This window comes from Dromaius novaehollandiae, chromosome 13 (genome assembly GCF_036370855.1).
Source record: "Dromaius novaehollandiae isolate bDroNov1 chromosome 13, bDroNov1.hap1, whole genome shotgun sequence".
In the NCBI taxonomy this organism is placed as follows: domain Eukaryota; kingdom Metazoa; phylum Chordata; class Aves; order Casuariiformes; family Dromaiidae; genus Dromaius; species Dromaius novaehollandiae.
Window position 1 is genome coordinate 10,299,355 of NC_088110.1, and position 15,263 is coordinate 10,314,617.

Sequence of the window (15,263 nt, forward strand, 5' to 3'; positions counted from 1 at the left end):
AAGCCTTCCTCCATTATCTGTGTTGGGTGACTGTCTCTTTCTGCTACCCAGTTTGAGCATGAAAATTGTTTGTGGCATTGATAATACATCTGAAAGCAACCAAATGAACATAGAGTAAACTACCCGATAATAACTGATGTGCAGGAAAAGTCATTGTGTTTAAACCGTAAAGAGATAAAGAATGAATACGCATGTTAAAGAACATAAAAGGAATTTACTAGTTTGGGGCAATGTGTGAGTCTTGGAAATTCCTAATATTGTCCTCTTCTTTTCTACAGCTCCCTGCACAGGCAGCACTTATTTCTGCCATAGCAACATGTGCATCAATAATTCTTTAGTCTGCAATGGCATTCAAAACTGTGCATACCCTTGGGATGAAAATCACTGCAGAGGTGAATACAATGCAAAGTATAACCTTTATGATCCAGCATGGTCAGTTTGCCTTTGAAGAAAATCACAAAATGTCTTTGAAAATATCCTGAAGACAGTTGTTCTATTAATCTCAGGAAGGTGTTTCAGATCTTTAATTTAAACTCAGGAGGCATATGAGCACAGTGAAGATTGATCCTACTGCTTTATAGTTAAAGCCTTTCTTCCTCTTCAAAATTTACTTTCCATTTTAAAAGGACATTAGCTTAATAAGAAATAGAATTTACTATTTGTCAGGTTGCATCCTACCCATTCCTAAAATTTAAATGAAGCAAGGTTTGTAGGGACAGGTAATATCTTTTATTAGAAAAAGTGATACAGCTGGAAAGAGAGAGACAAGCCTTCAAGCACCAAAGGCCTTTTTTCAGGTCTGAAATAGAAGCAGCAATCTTCAAAGCTAAATACAGTTTTTAAACATTTGTTTTGATTTTAACTTGTTAATCATTTAGACCATCTGAGAGTTAATGCAACTGCTGCGTATGGTAGTAGAGGAACTGGGAGGAAGGAGGGATTGTTAGCAAAGTAAGAAGTCATTATCACTTAGAGAAAACAGGCACACATGTAAATCACTGCTTCTAGAACACGGCAGGAGAGTAGTCTTGTTTAAACCATCACAACTACAGTAAGACTGTTTCAGTCTCAGCTTTAGTAGGGAGAACTCTCATGATTTGAAGAAACTGTCATTTTACTAGACCACATATAATAAAAATGTATTTTCCTGTGTTGCAACAATAACTGAATTTTCAGAGTTGGAAAAAAAAATTAAGATCAATTTTTTTCTTCCTAAAACAAATAAGCAAAAAAAAAAAAAAAAAAAAAAAGCTTGAATGTTTTCTGACAAATACAGCGGTATAAATAGATCTGAAAACAAAACAAGTCCTGAAAGTTTAATTAGACTATTAGCTCAATTTCAAGGAAAAATTCTGCTTAACTGCAGAAATTGTCAAAACCTTCTCTGCAGAAAAGTCTTAAAATAAAATAGTTTACATTTATTTATTAAAAGATTTAAGTTTCATTTCTCTGTTCAGAAGCCTTATTTAAAACTGTATTTTGGGAAAACATTATCAAAAAAACAATCACAGTTCTAAGAGATACCCTAATGCAAGGTATATTATGCAAACTCTCAAGTTAACAAAACTGATCAGTGACCCCCCGAGTCTTCAGTATAACAGAAAGTCTCCTCTAAACAATTCTTAGTTTTTTTAATATTCAGTATGTTCCCTCTTTGATGTAACTTCTGTTTCCTATCTCTACAAGTGCTTTTTTGGAATCTTGCCTAGAATCTGCAATTTGCTAACCTAACCTGCTGCAGTATTTCAAAAATGAATGCCACAAAGACTATGTAACAGCATGAAACAGTGTCCTTCCCCATATTTGTAAATTGATGTGCCTAGTGCTAAATGATCTACCGTGTTTTATGTTAGATGAAGTCTAAATTCTGCTTTAATACCTATACAGCAGACAATTAAAAGACTGCTGAAAACTGGATCCAGCTTGCTATCCAAGGTAGACTGAAGGGAGACTGATGAAACTAAAACAGCAATTTTCTCAGCTTCTACATTTGTGTAGGCTTCTCAGTTGTGCCCTAACACTTCAGGCACCTAAAGTTCTCATTTTGTCCATATCCACAACTGCCTAACAATCTGAGCATGTTGACGCCTACTTTATGCCTAAGCCCAGTGAGGCTTAAAAAGAAGGAAAAAAAATATATATTGTTCAATTTCTTTTAAGAAAATAAATTAAAGATTTCACCTTCTGCATAACAGCTTTTGATGAGAACATCTTCCAAGAACTAAGAAATCTAGATGCAGATGAGAACCGACGTAGGACTGACACCTGTATTTCCTATACATGTGTGCTGACATTGAGTTCTAAGCAAGAAAGGCCAAGGGGTGCAGTCAGCTTTCACATTAAAGCTATAAACATAAGTCAGAGTAAAGAGTCTAAACACTGAAGTGGAACAGTACTTCAGACTTCACCATCCTTATTTCTTATTAGCCAATTCCTTTGAACTCTCTGTTCAGTATACGGTTTGTTTTGGATAGCAGACCATGGGGTATCTGACTCTCTCCGTGCACTGTGTAGTGTACTTAGGTGCCTGACACAAAATTCCAGATGTTAGAAGCCAGATATCTTAAAACAGCCTGTAACATTTAGGCAACTACATTTTCACTCTTAAATGCTTTTTTTCCCCAGTGATTATTTTAGACTTTGTTAGTGTACAATTCTTTCAGTCACCTAGGACAAGTACTTTTATAAAACAGAAAACTGGAAAATTTTGTCTTCAAATAGATATTTTAAGTATGGGAAACCATCTTAATCTAATGCTGCCATCTTGTGTGTTTTCATAAGAAGTGCTACCGAACAGTGCCCCAGGATTTGGGTTGGGTGGTTTTGGTTTTTTTGTTTTTCCCAACTGACTTTATTACTGGACTGTTGCAATCAGAATGTATCTGAACTTCTCTGCACCAAAATAGGCAAAACGGAGTTACACAACAGACACGGTCATTAATTTTGCAAAGTGAAAACAAATAGCATGGTCAGTTTTACATCACTGCTGTTATATCATCTTACTTTTAAAAAAGAAATAGATAATCTTAACTCTAGGTTTCCATCCACTGTCAATGTGGACATTACCAATAGCACCAAATTGTGACAAGGAAGCAGCATTTGTAGCTGTAAAAAAAAAAAAGAAAGAAAAAAAAAAGAAACAAAAACAAAACAAAAAACCTCTTTAAATCAAGGATTTTAGCACGTGAACTGAATTCATATAGGTTCAGCAATGGAGCCCCATCCTAGCAGAGTCAGCATGCACTAGCCACAGAATTCTGCTGTCACTGAATTATCATATGGTAGCTATTAATAAAGACAGGGAATTAGACTTGCTGAACAAATGCACAGAGCCAACATGACAAATCTCAGTGACATACAATTGCAGTCTCCAGTACCGTGAAGTCATTATTTCACTAATAATATAGCATCCACATGGCGATCAGAATATAGCTTGATTTGCTTTAATACATTATCAAAAAAGTGAACAATAATAAAAGTCTTATATTAATCCCCATTTTTTCTTTACAGAAAAGAAAAAGACTGGATTGTTTGAACAAATCACCAAAACTCATGGAACAATCATTGGCATCACATCAGGGATAGTTTTAGTTCTTCTTATCATTTCAATTCTAGTGCAAGTAAAGCAACCTCGCAAAAAGGTTATGGCTTGCAAGACTGCTTTCAATAAAACTGGTTTCCAAGAAGTATTTGATCCTCCACATTATGAACTATTTTCACTAAGGGACAAAGAAATTTCTGCAGATTTAGCAGATTTATCAGAAGAACTTGAAAACTATCAGAAAATGAGACGCTCTTCCACAGCTTCTAGATGCATTCATGACCACCACTGTGGCTCTCAGGCCTCTAATATAAAACAAAGCAGGACAAACCTCAGCTCCGTGGAACTTCCCTTCCGCAATGATTTTGCGCAACCTCAGCCAATGAAAACATTTAATAGCACATTCAAGAAAAGTAGTTACACTTTCAAACAAGCGCATGACTGCCCTGAGCAAGTCATAGAAGACAGGGTTATGGAAGAGATTCCCTGTGAAATCTATGTTAGAGGAAGAGAAGATACTGCACAAGGTTCATTATCTATTGACTTTTAACTTTCTAAAGAAGGTGATAACAGTGTACATACAGGATGCTTGTATATATAATGACAGTGTATATATTAAAAATGTACCATATGCAGCGTGTGAGATGCACACACTTTTAGCTTACTGTATTTCATTAAAAAAAAAAAAAAAAAAGTCTTCGTAACTAATTGTTGAAAAACAGTGGACTCCCTCCAATCTTCCCAAGCTACCTATCCAGCTGAGCAACAAAACAAAGGCTTTGCATGGAAATTAATAGTTCAGGATATCGGGGAAAAAAACAACCACCAATCATTGGTCACTGAAAATAATGACTACTACCTGCCTCTTCCTATCTTTTCCTCTTCCTTTGATATCTGCTTTTCAAGACAATTTTAACACCTCAGTTACTTACATAAATAAAAGTGGTTAAGTGCACCACGCGTATGTCAACATAGGTGTCTTATTGTGTTTGTCAAATTGAAGGTAGAGCTATTGTGTTAAGTGCCAGTTAACAGTCAAGAATTATGTTACAGCAATCTGTTTCACCTTGTCTGTCATTTATATTGCCTTTAATTACTGGTTCCTCACTCAGTGTTTCGTGAGAAATAAGTGTAAAGGATTACTGCCTTTTAGCAATATTTTATAATAGTATTAGTTATATTAAATTTAGTACCTTTGGGAATATATAATCTTTGCAGCTTGTGGTTAAAACTCAATGAAGTTCTCAAACGGTATTCTAGATAAAAACTTTTACAAATACAAATGTTTTGTTTCCAGGAGGCTTATGATGTTAAAAGATTCTACCATATACTATATACCCTTGTGACTCCACTGATTTCATAGCTCTTTAGTTAGAAAACAATATTGTTCCTGTGTTTTCCAAGTATTTACATAAAAAGACTGTACTGTGTATTTGTCTCTTAAAATAGCCTTGTACTCCCTATGGAGCCACTCTCCTCTACTGAAATCAGTGATCGATACTTTGAGCTCATGTCCTACTTGCGTGAAGAGAACGGCTCGGAGGTCTGTGTGATCAAAGTACATGAAGATACTGGACACAAGGAGAAATCACGAAGCAACTTTTATTAGCCTTTATGGCAGCCTTCTTGAGCCCCTTGTTTCCACTTGCAAAATTGCACATTTCATACCTTTTTTAATGGTGGTTTTGACCTAATTTTAACATTTTTACAATATAGAACAGTTTTTAAATATAATAATTCTCATTGTGATTTTTAGACGTTTTATATAGTTTGATACTGTACAGACTATTTATTAAATCAAAATCTAGCACCTGTACAGCAGGCTTGTTTCAGTGTCCATATTAGCAGCTCTGAATAACACGCAGTGACTGCTATGCACATTGCAATTTGCCAAGAATACTTTTAAGATGACTTCTGTATTAGCCTACCTTTTACTCCCTGCTTCATATGGGTTTATTTTGGTATTTCATTTACAGGAAACATTTTCACTAAACATGACCTGCCAGCTTGCAATCGCTGTTCACATCCTTTACTTACAAAGGTACAGAAAAGTCATAGTTACTGTGAAATATTTTTGTTGCGATGACTATAGTACAAAAAGTGTATCTTAATATATGATCTTAGCAACTGAAACATCTTTTCTCTAAAGGAAAATAAGGACAACAGCTACAATCACTGATTTTCATTAGAATGATTAAAAAAGAAGTCTTACACCAGGCTTAGAATATAGTTAAGTAAAAAAAAAAAAAGAAAAGAAAAGAAAAGAAAAAAGAGAGAGAGAGAGAAAGAAAGAAAGAAAGAAAGAAAAGGAATTGGTCAACGCTGAAAATTCTCAGTGCTTCCTAACTTGTGAATTATTAAGCCTGTCTGATATGTAGAAGGAGCTCAATCAGAAGCTCATTGATCAGGCCCTTAAGAGCGCATCCTGGTGTCAGTTTTTATGCTGGACACAATGTATTTCATTCTGAAAGAATGAAGTAGGCTTTTTTTTTTTTTTTTTTTTTTTTTTTTTTTTACATACACTTCATGCAAAAGATGAGTCTTCAAAACTTTAATTTAAATTTTGACTTGAAAATTTTTAAATAATTAAAACACATCTTGACAGATTCCACTTACTTCTCATTGATGTCAGTAATAAATTCCTCATTATGAACTACATGGCACAGAATGTTATTTGCAACAAACTATTAACAGTTTCAGATTCTTTCACCAAGAAATCTGAGGTTTTACATAGGTAATTCTTGTCCATACAACTAACTCTTAGAAGTACTAGCATTGCATAAATGAGTTTTCTTTTTAAGGTATATTTTTCCATGTGATAAAAGTATTTTGGTAGCTATTTGTCCCTAAATTATATTGGCTTTGAACAGTAAACCTATAACAATAACACAAACAGCAAGCCTGCAAAGTGCAAGTCTGTGGAGAAAAGGGGAACAGCACTAATGAAGAAATTCTGCAAGTAGCCTGAATAATTTCAGTCTCAGTTGCTTCTGATGGCATGGTCAGAACGCAGCTACTTTTTGGGTACCCCAAGGCAGCCAGGTCAGCTCCCATAACCAGAGACACTTTCTGTTCATAACTTTTTCCAATATCACCAAACCAAGCTCTACCAGATGCATTTTTGTCCCCTTCCTCATGTTCTTTCTAGTTATTTTTTGTTGTTGTTTATAGCATAGATAACTAGACAAGAGTATCTGTACTATAATACCTGCTCCCACTTTGTAATAAAGTGAAAACTCCCCTGGAGGGAGTTTTTCCTAGCATTTCAGTAACAGCATACCCAAACCTTACTGCAGCAATAGTACACACTTGACCAGATCAGAGAGCAGGAAACCAAAGGAAATGATGATTTCTACAGCCTTCTATATATACACATAGTAAGGGCAGGAAAACTGAATATCTGTGCTAGTTTATCACAAGTAAGATAAAATTATCACTGAACCCAAAAAATCTGAAAGGAAAACTGGTTTGGTTTATATGATAAATAACATGAATAATATGCATGTCAGTAATATGAAATGTCTACATAGCTCATCCTAATGTTATGTTCAGTTATTTAACGGCGTTTTAAGAAAAGAATGGTAACTATTAGAACCATAGTTCCTCTTCCAGTAGAACGAAATTCCCTTCACTAAAGAGAAAAAAATAACCGGGTGGACTGCTTGGTATCACTCAGAGTGCAGAAAGCTGCCATTTTCAGCAAAAGAATCCAATATTTTATTTTAAAATTGTGAGGAGATACCAGCATTTAACCAAAATGATTAACAGTAGTATCGAAAACTCAGACTTTACCATGTTACTCACTCTGAAATGTTTCAGTGATCACAGAAATATTAACTTGTACTTAAAGGGCATGAAATGCTCATCTGGTATGGAAAACATAACCTTCATACTGAATACAAATTATAATGACACATTATAAACATTACTCTCTATCTTTACAAAATAAAGACAAAGAATGATTATGAAAAGAGCTATCATTGACTTACAAGAAGAGATGCTTGGCATGTATACACTTCATAGAATTTTTAGCAATTAATTTTTTACTTTTTACTTAATACAGAGAATTCTGTGTATTAGCAGCAGATCTCCTGCTGACAAAAAAAAAAAAAAAAGAGCCTTTCCTTATTTTCCAAATCAATTTAGTCCTTAAATAAAAAAGGTTAGATAGCCTGCCATTCAATAATGATAACAACACTTAAATTGCTAAACTGTTTAAGTTTAATCCTTTGTCTAAAAGGCTAGCAATAGCACAAGTCATAACAAATATATTCACATAATACTTGACAGCTATGCCTGAGATGCCAAGAATAAATGACTACTTGAAATGGAACAATTGCAATTCATATGGTCATATGGAAACACATATCTAAACTTTGATCTTCCTGTATTGTCAGTCTCTGTTCAAGGTAAAATTCGGTCAAACCCATTTTTATATGCCCTTGTTTCAAAGTTTGTTATGATTGTTCAGAAGAGCTGTAGAATGCTTGCCAAAACAAGCTTCCAAGTCTATGTCAAGATAAGCTGATTTTGTATTATTTGAGATCACACTGTTACAACTGTACATTAATTCTAAAGTGAGAAAGGATTTTAAAATTAAAAACCTTTCATAGTTGAGTTGACTTGTGTTTTGGAAATCAGTAATTTATAGCATCTATCTCAATTTAGCAATAAAAAAAAGCTAATATCTCTGCAAATTTTGTCCCTATAATTTCCAGTGGTAAACATATCTGTATAGGATAAATCCCTCCTATGAATACAAAAATAAATCACATGTCGCTATGCTTTAATATGTGATTCTGTGTCACCATGGACCTGCAAGGGTGTTTTCACATTCAAGTTCCTTTGCTACACTCCATTTTGCAGAATCAGCTTAACAAAAATCTGTTTTCCATCTGCTTCATAGATCATCACCAACAACAGTCATTTGTGAATTCTCAACTTGTTCCCTCTTATCTAGCTATTGAAGATAATCCACCATATACCAGATAAAACAGCTTAATTTTCATAAGCCTGTCTGATCATACAGAGTCAAGCCCAGGGAGAAACAAAGTAAGAACTTCATGTCTTTGTATGTCTTTCCATTACAGTCCTGTAATTTATGATAATACCTTTTACAATGAAGAAACCCATAAAATTTATATGTAAAATTCTGTCCAGAAAAAAAAAGTGTTACAATAAACCAAATAATAGGCACTTAATACCTACACACCTCAAAATTCAAAATTAATTTGCTATTTTGAAATCTGAATCATACCTTCTGAGCAGCAAGAGCTGTCAGTGCTGCCAGTGCTTAAAGGAGGTATATCGTAGTTTTTCTGCACTTCTACAACCTCTCCTCCCAAACATAGATTTAATAGGATCTGTGAAGTTTTAAGTCTTATTTCATTGTATTATTAATTTATATATAGAAATATAATCTTATTATTTGCATCTTATAATTAGCCTCAAAGTACACTATCACCTACACAAAAGTTGTTTCTCTTTTCCTTCCAGATATATTTAGGGAGGAAAAAAAAAATCTGAAATATTTACCATTGAATGACAGCTTTTTATACTGCAACTTATTTTTCCACTTGAAAAGTAACAGAGTACAAGGAAACCTCAAAACTCCCAGGATTAATACCCCACAAGATGCTTTGTCCTCTTAAATAAAAGAAAAAGTAATAAATGATAACATACCTCCTTAACCCCAAATGAATATGGCTGAACTGGAACAGAGTACATCAATTCTCTAGTATTTTATGGGGAAATAATATCAGAATTAAAAGGCTATATGGTTTTTATTTCAGAAAATGGGTTTAGTTTGCCCCTAGTTATCATACTCTGTTTGCTCTTAACACTTGTCTTCAATATATACTACGTTAGCCTGTGAATAACACAACAATCCAGAGCTTGAGCTTCTTTTCATTTCCACTGGGAAAGCACACCAAATTGTACAGAAGTTCAAACAGTATTTGTAGAGACAAGAAAGAAGTTGAAAACAAAATTATTCTGTGTTTTAAATACAAAATGGGAGACAATAAAATCCTACCCACTGGACATTGTACTTTCTAACACAATGCTCAACTCCCTATTGAATGAAATCAAATTAATCTCAAGGCAATAAAGCATGCAATTCTATTTAAGCAATATGTTAGGTTCCCTCACTTCAGTAAACACCTTCAATACCCCTAATAATTTGGAAGATGCCAGCTGTTAACACTGAGCTGACTGGATGGCAGTCTCAATTACTGCTGATTTTTATATAAAAAGATAATTCAGTGCTTAATGGGGGTGAAAAAAAGCAGGAAAATACTCTTGAAAGCAATTATGAGAATAAAAGAGATTCTTAGAAAGTCAATAAAACCCAAGTCTCTTAAACATGGTGATGAATCTTCTATTTAGAGAACAAATAGACAAGGTATATAAGCAATATTACTCATTACTGGCTCTTTCACTGTATATTTAATAACCCAACGGAACAATTGAAGGCTTGAGGTGAAGCCAAATCATTTTAATTTTTCTGTTGTAAAGAAAAACAAAGAGATCTAGTAGAGTGAAGATGTTCTGTTTGCTTTGCACTTAGCAGAGGGATATGAATCTGCATAGGCCATTTTATCTTTTGTCATCGCTAACATTTAGTCTTGACTGCAAAGGGAATTCTGGAACATACAAGAACAGCACAAAACATCTATGTAAAATTCAAATAGAGAAAAATAAAATCAAAGAGTACTGGATATTTAAGGTAATCTCATACATTGGGTAATTTTTAAAGCACTGTCTCCCCTAAGGTTAAATAATCTCCTAGACATTTCTGCATTTAAGTCTCTTTTGACAAATTTGAATACAAACAATTAAGCATTTAATCTGTTTTAAAAAAGGCAGTAATAACAGAAAACTATTTTTTTTCTGTTAAGACCCAGAACTACTAATTAAAGCCGCAAGCTTGGACAGCCTTACTGTACTGCAGTTTGCAGATCAGAGTAGCAGTGAGGACAAACATCGGCATATGAGCAACACATCCTTTACTTGAACTAGTAGAATCCAGACATGACATGTTTCTTACTGATTGTTAGAATGAGAAGTTATTTTATGTATTGTACTTCCAACTTTCCTTGAAGTATTAGCATCAGAAAATAAAACACTTTCTAAACTAAGCATGTGCATATTTTGGTCAAAGAACTATAATAAATACTAGGTAGATTAAATTTTGTATTATTGTGCTTAAACTTACAAAATATCTATTTTTAATATAAATGTAGAAAACTATCAATAGCTGCATAATGTATATTCACTGACTAGCTTACATTAAGACAAGCTGCCAGATGCGTAACATCAGGATTTAATGACAACATTTCAGCAGCCGCTATAACACTACCGCAGTACAGTTGATGAATACTAATGCTCGACAAGAGAAATGAGAAGCCTGAAACCACTTCTTTTTTGGTATCCTTCTGTCCCCTTGGGAACACAAATAAAGGCAACTAATTGCTCTATAGCAACAGCACTGGTCGGGGAGTTCAAGCCAACAAGGAGCCCTCAAGGTTCAGTGGAAAATTAATGAGAAGTAGAAAGAGTACAGGAGATATTTCTAGATTAAATTTCTATTCCTGAAAAGGTTATGCATCATTTAAAAAAAACAAAACAAACAAACCAACCAAGAAATACCCACTGTGATCAAACAAGAACTACCTAGGGAAAAAATACATCACTGAAATCAGTTTTACTTGAATCAGAACTGGAGGTCATGGCTTATCCTCATGGAATGACTACACAAAGCTGATATTACCCCCAAAATATTGATGTATGGAACAACCACTTGAGACTTACAGCACTATGAAAAATTATTTATGTAAATTTTCAAGACAACACAGATTGTTTGGTTGCCTGGCTGAATTAGAAAGAATAATTTAGAATGGTTGAAGGAATTGGCAGTAAGTCAAGCCTATCTCAAAGTAAAAGAAATGGTCTGCTGGTATTTGAAAAGTAATAACTAGTCTTCTGGTTGCCTAAGCATGAAGCTGCCTTATTTTCTTTAATCATGGAAGCACTTAGAGTAGTGACAGTAAAATATTTTAAGTGAATGGCAGTCTTGTCTGTGGGCCCTGGGCAAGCCTTAGCAGAAGTACGCAGCATCACATATCCAGGAAAGAAAAATACGGCTTTACTCCCTCTCAGCCAAGAGTCAAAGTTTTAGGATGTAATATTAAGTCCACTACACCCACAGTGGATCATCAACCGTAAGTCAAGAGCCTGCACACTAAGCTACAGTATCAGAGAAAGGGAGAGCACCAAAAGCAATGGAGCTGCCACAGCATCCACGGTTTTTGAAGCAGGATTTTCTGCAAATCTTCTGGGGTTCACACTGTCGGAAGTCAATCCTGTCTACATCTAGCTTTCTGGCTACCCAATCCTTCCAAGATAGCAAAATAAAACAGTAAAAAATATTTATTTTTCTCCATTTTCCCCACTTTATTTTTTCCCCCACAACGGAATGTTAGCTATATTGTCCAATATAGCACTACACTTATGATGTCTGATTATAAACTGCAATATCTTATTTCAACTCAATTTTTGTCACAGAGAAGCTTAATACAGAAGCCTTCTGATGCTAGGCAAGATGCCAAGCACCCACAAACCTGGCGGGTAAAGAGAATGTTTTTTTCAGATAAATTAATTGGTCTAATTTCTAACTAATTATTATTATTACTGAAGTACAAATATTTGGATTCCGTTATGATTTTTAAGGCTGAGTAGCTGCTGATGACTGCATTTGCTAGAACATGAAGAGCTTTTATTAAGCATGAGAGTTCTTTAGAAAACATGATCATACTTTACATCAAATACATTTAAAGCATGTAACAAAAAAAAAAAAAAAAAAAAAAAAAAAAAAAAGCAATGGATAAGCCTGCAGAAGCTTCTTTGTGACAAAATGCACCTTTAGCTTCCAACAGGCAAACCTCCTGTGTCATAAAATAAATAGCTGTCTCTAGTAGAGACAGACAGCAGAAAGGAGGAGGGTTAGCTTGAGAAAAAATGTGTTATGGGTAACCTTTTTAGACACGGAATTGTAAATGAAAACAGATTTGACCTGAGAAACATTGTATTGTTAAATGCTGGTATAGTTATTTTCTTTAAGTATTAACATGATTTAGTGCTAATTTTTTGCTTTTGGTGGTTTAGCTGAGACAGAAGACCGCTCAGACTGTTTCCAGGTGCATGCTTTGAAATCTTACTCCTAATACTTCTTATCAACAACATCTAATATAGACCTTATCATAAACAACAAGAAACCTAACATATCTGCAATTATTTATTTTATTGAGCCCATTTATTCCAAAATACAAGTATACAAGAAGAGTTTCACATCACTAATGCTGTACTGCTTGATCACCTACCAATCAGTTAAAAGATACTCCCAAATAACTAACTTTTTCTGTCTTTGTTAATCTATACTTTATCTCTGTTCACAAGAAGGACAGATGCTTCTCTGCAGTGTTCAAAGTAACACTCAGCTTGGAAACCAGCACACAGTGAAAAAGGCACAGCTATACTAAAATCTACATCAATTTAGCAACTATTCCAAACCATGGTGTCTTTTACATCTTTGCTTTTTTTAACAGTTGAACAGAATGCCACACATGAACCAACGGCGGGTGGGTGTTTATCTCAACACCAGAGGCACAAAAATTATCTTTTGCAACCCTCTCCAGATTAATCTGACATGAATACACACACATATTGTTTCAGCATTTACTGACCCTGTTAGAGCAACTTGCTTCTCAAAAGCTTTGCGGTTCCTATAACCTGAACATACAGGCTACAGACACAGTTAGAATTAAAAGCTGTCCTGACTGACCTCAATTCATTTTAAGCAAATCAGTAACTAAAACTGACAGTCTTTCTTCAGAAATTGGGCCTATGTCCTCTAGCACCCAATGAAGCGTGCCAAAGTAAATCTAACCAAAGGATGGATCTGGGTTGCTCCACATTCTGTGCAGCTAAGGTGGTGCCTCTCCCTCCTCCTCCTCATTCCCTGGAGCCACCACCTACTGCTGCCACACCGAGTCCTACGCCAGCAGCGTAAGGCTCAGTAACAGAGAGCTGCCGGTCACACAGGCAGGCAAACTGGCTGCACGCACTGACCACTTCAACAGGATCCTGATTCCATGAGCGCCACCTCAGTCCTCCTCTCTCTTAAAGCGTAAATAGTATTAACAGACAAACATTTCATTCCGTTGTGTATGGTGCATAATACAGAGGGTCCCGGTCCGTGACTGATAACCCTCCCACGCACAGTCTACTGCAACCACGAAAAACATTCAAAGCATCTTCCTAACATACTGAACAACAAATGCAATTCTCAGGCCAAAAAGCACGGGCAATCAGTTACCCAAATGCTTCTACTTATCTGTGTAGGAGAATTTCACAAAGAGCAGTAAAGCAATACAGAATGTGGTATGATTTGAGTAATAAAATACAATATGTTCTATTTCAGAAGTACAGTATGTCACTTTGCCACAGCTTAACAAAAAACAAAAAAGACAAAAAAAACCCCACAGAATTGCTGTAACATACTTTTACATTCTCAGCTTGTCCACAGGAATGACACTACATCCATGCAGCTAATGATTCTTTTTCAATATCTATACTTAATAAAAATTAAATTTAGCGAACAGTCAATTTATTTTAGAGCCATCAGGATAACTATTCAGCTATTTTATCCCAAGATAAAGGAAACTGTTCAACATCCCATTAAAATGGACATGTATCATATCACATCACATCAAATAGCCTCTGGCAGATATTGCCATATAAAAATCCTTTTCATTGCTTTTGTTACTGAAAATTATAACTCAGTAATATTAGACTGACAAATTTGGGAGTGTTGTAAAAATAATTTTGCCCATATATTCACAAAGACCACTTGAAACCTCAGAGTCATCCTTATCATTTCCTCTGTCATGTGAAATATCTACATGCTGCACTAATGAGAGTTTGCTCTTTGTAATAATCTTGCATTTGTATAGCACTATTCAACAACTACCTCCCAAAGTGCTTCAGTAAAGTAAGTAATATTGTATGCACTTTACTAATAGGCAAGCTGATGGTCAGAGAACTAAACTGTCTCCACAAAAGCATTCTACTTGCAAAAAGATTCAGAATGAAAATAAATGACTAAGAATTTTCCAATTTTTTATTTAATGTACCTCCTGAAGAGATCAAAAACTAAAAAAATTAGGACAGCAAGTCAACATATGCAGGGAGATAGGAACAGACCAAAGCACAGGGAAGAAAAGGTCCTTCCATCTCCTGAATTACAATCTGATTTTTAAAAAATCCATTTATAATAAGAAACATATCTTTCTAATTTTTGCACTGCTCTAATTGATCAAATATTAGCATCTTTAGCCTCAAGCAAATCCCATACACTCCCCAACAGTTGCTGCATCATTATTCACCAAGTATTTCCAAGGGAATCTCTCTCCTATTCAGTTATAAAAAGCAAGCTGTCTGATCTTCTCCCTCTGTCTTGCTACTATCAGCTTCTACTCCTGTTGAGCAATTTTAAGTCCTGAGTAACCATCCATGGGTAATCATCCATCACCTCTTTCCCACTCCCTTTATCTCCACTTTCTTCTTTCCATTATCTGCAATTCGCTCCTTACTAACAAGGAAAGCAGGACTGAACACAAGTCAGAGTCAAGTGCTCCTAGGTCTAAATCCTGCATCTTCCAAT

At 34.9% G+C, this 15,263-nt stretch overlaps 1 protein-coding gene and 1 long non-coding RNA gene across 5 annotated transcripts in view; one reads left to right on the top strand and one right to left on the bottom strand.

Annotated features, from left to right (window-relative positions):
- The window catches only part of NETO2 (neuropilin and tolloid like 2), a 32,316-nt gene extending 26,298 nt beyond the window's left edge, over positions 1–6,018 (top strand). For 2 of the 3 annotated variants that reach the window (XM_064519592.1, XM_064519593.1), the window contains 2 exons: positions 279–392; positions 3,511–6,018. In XM_064519592.1, the coding sequence (XP_064375662.1) occupies positions 279–392; positions 3,511–4,091 (695 nt within the window). In that variant the 3' untranslated portion in view covers positions 4,092–6,018. The remainder of the gene's footprint in view (positions 1–278; positions 393–3,510) is intronic. The other variant, XM_064519594.1, reaches the window with a different exon arrangement.
- LOC112984406 (uncharacterized) overlaps positions 1–15,263 on the bottom strand; it is a 106,283-nt gene that overhangs the window by 64,666 nt on the left and 26,354 nt on the right. The window lies entirely within an intron of this gene.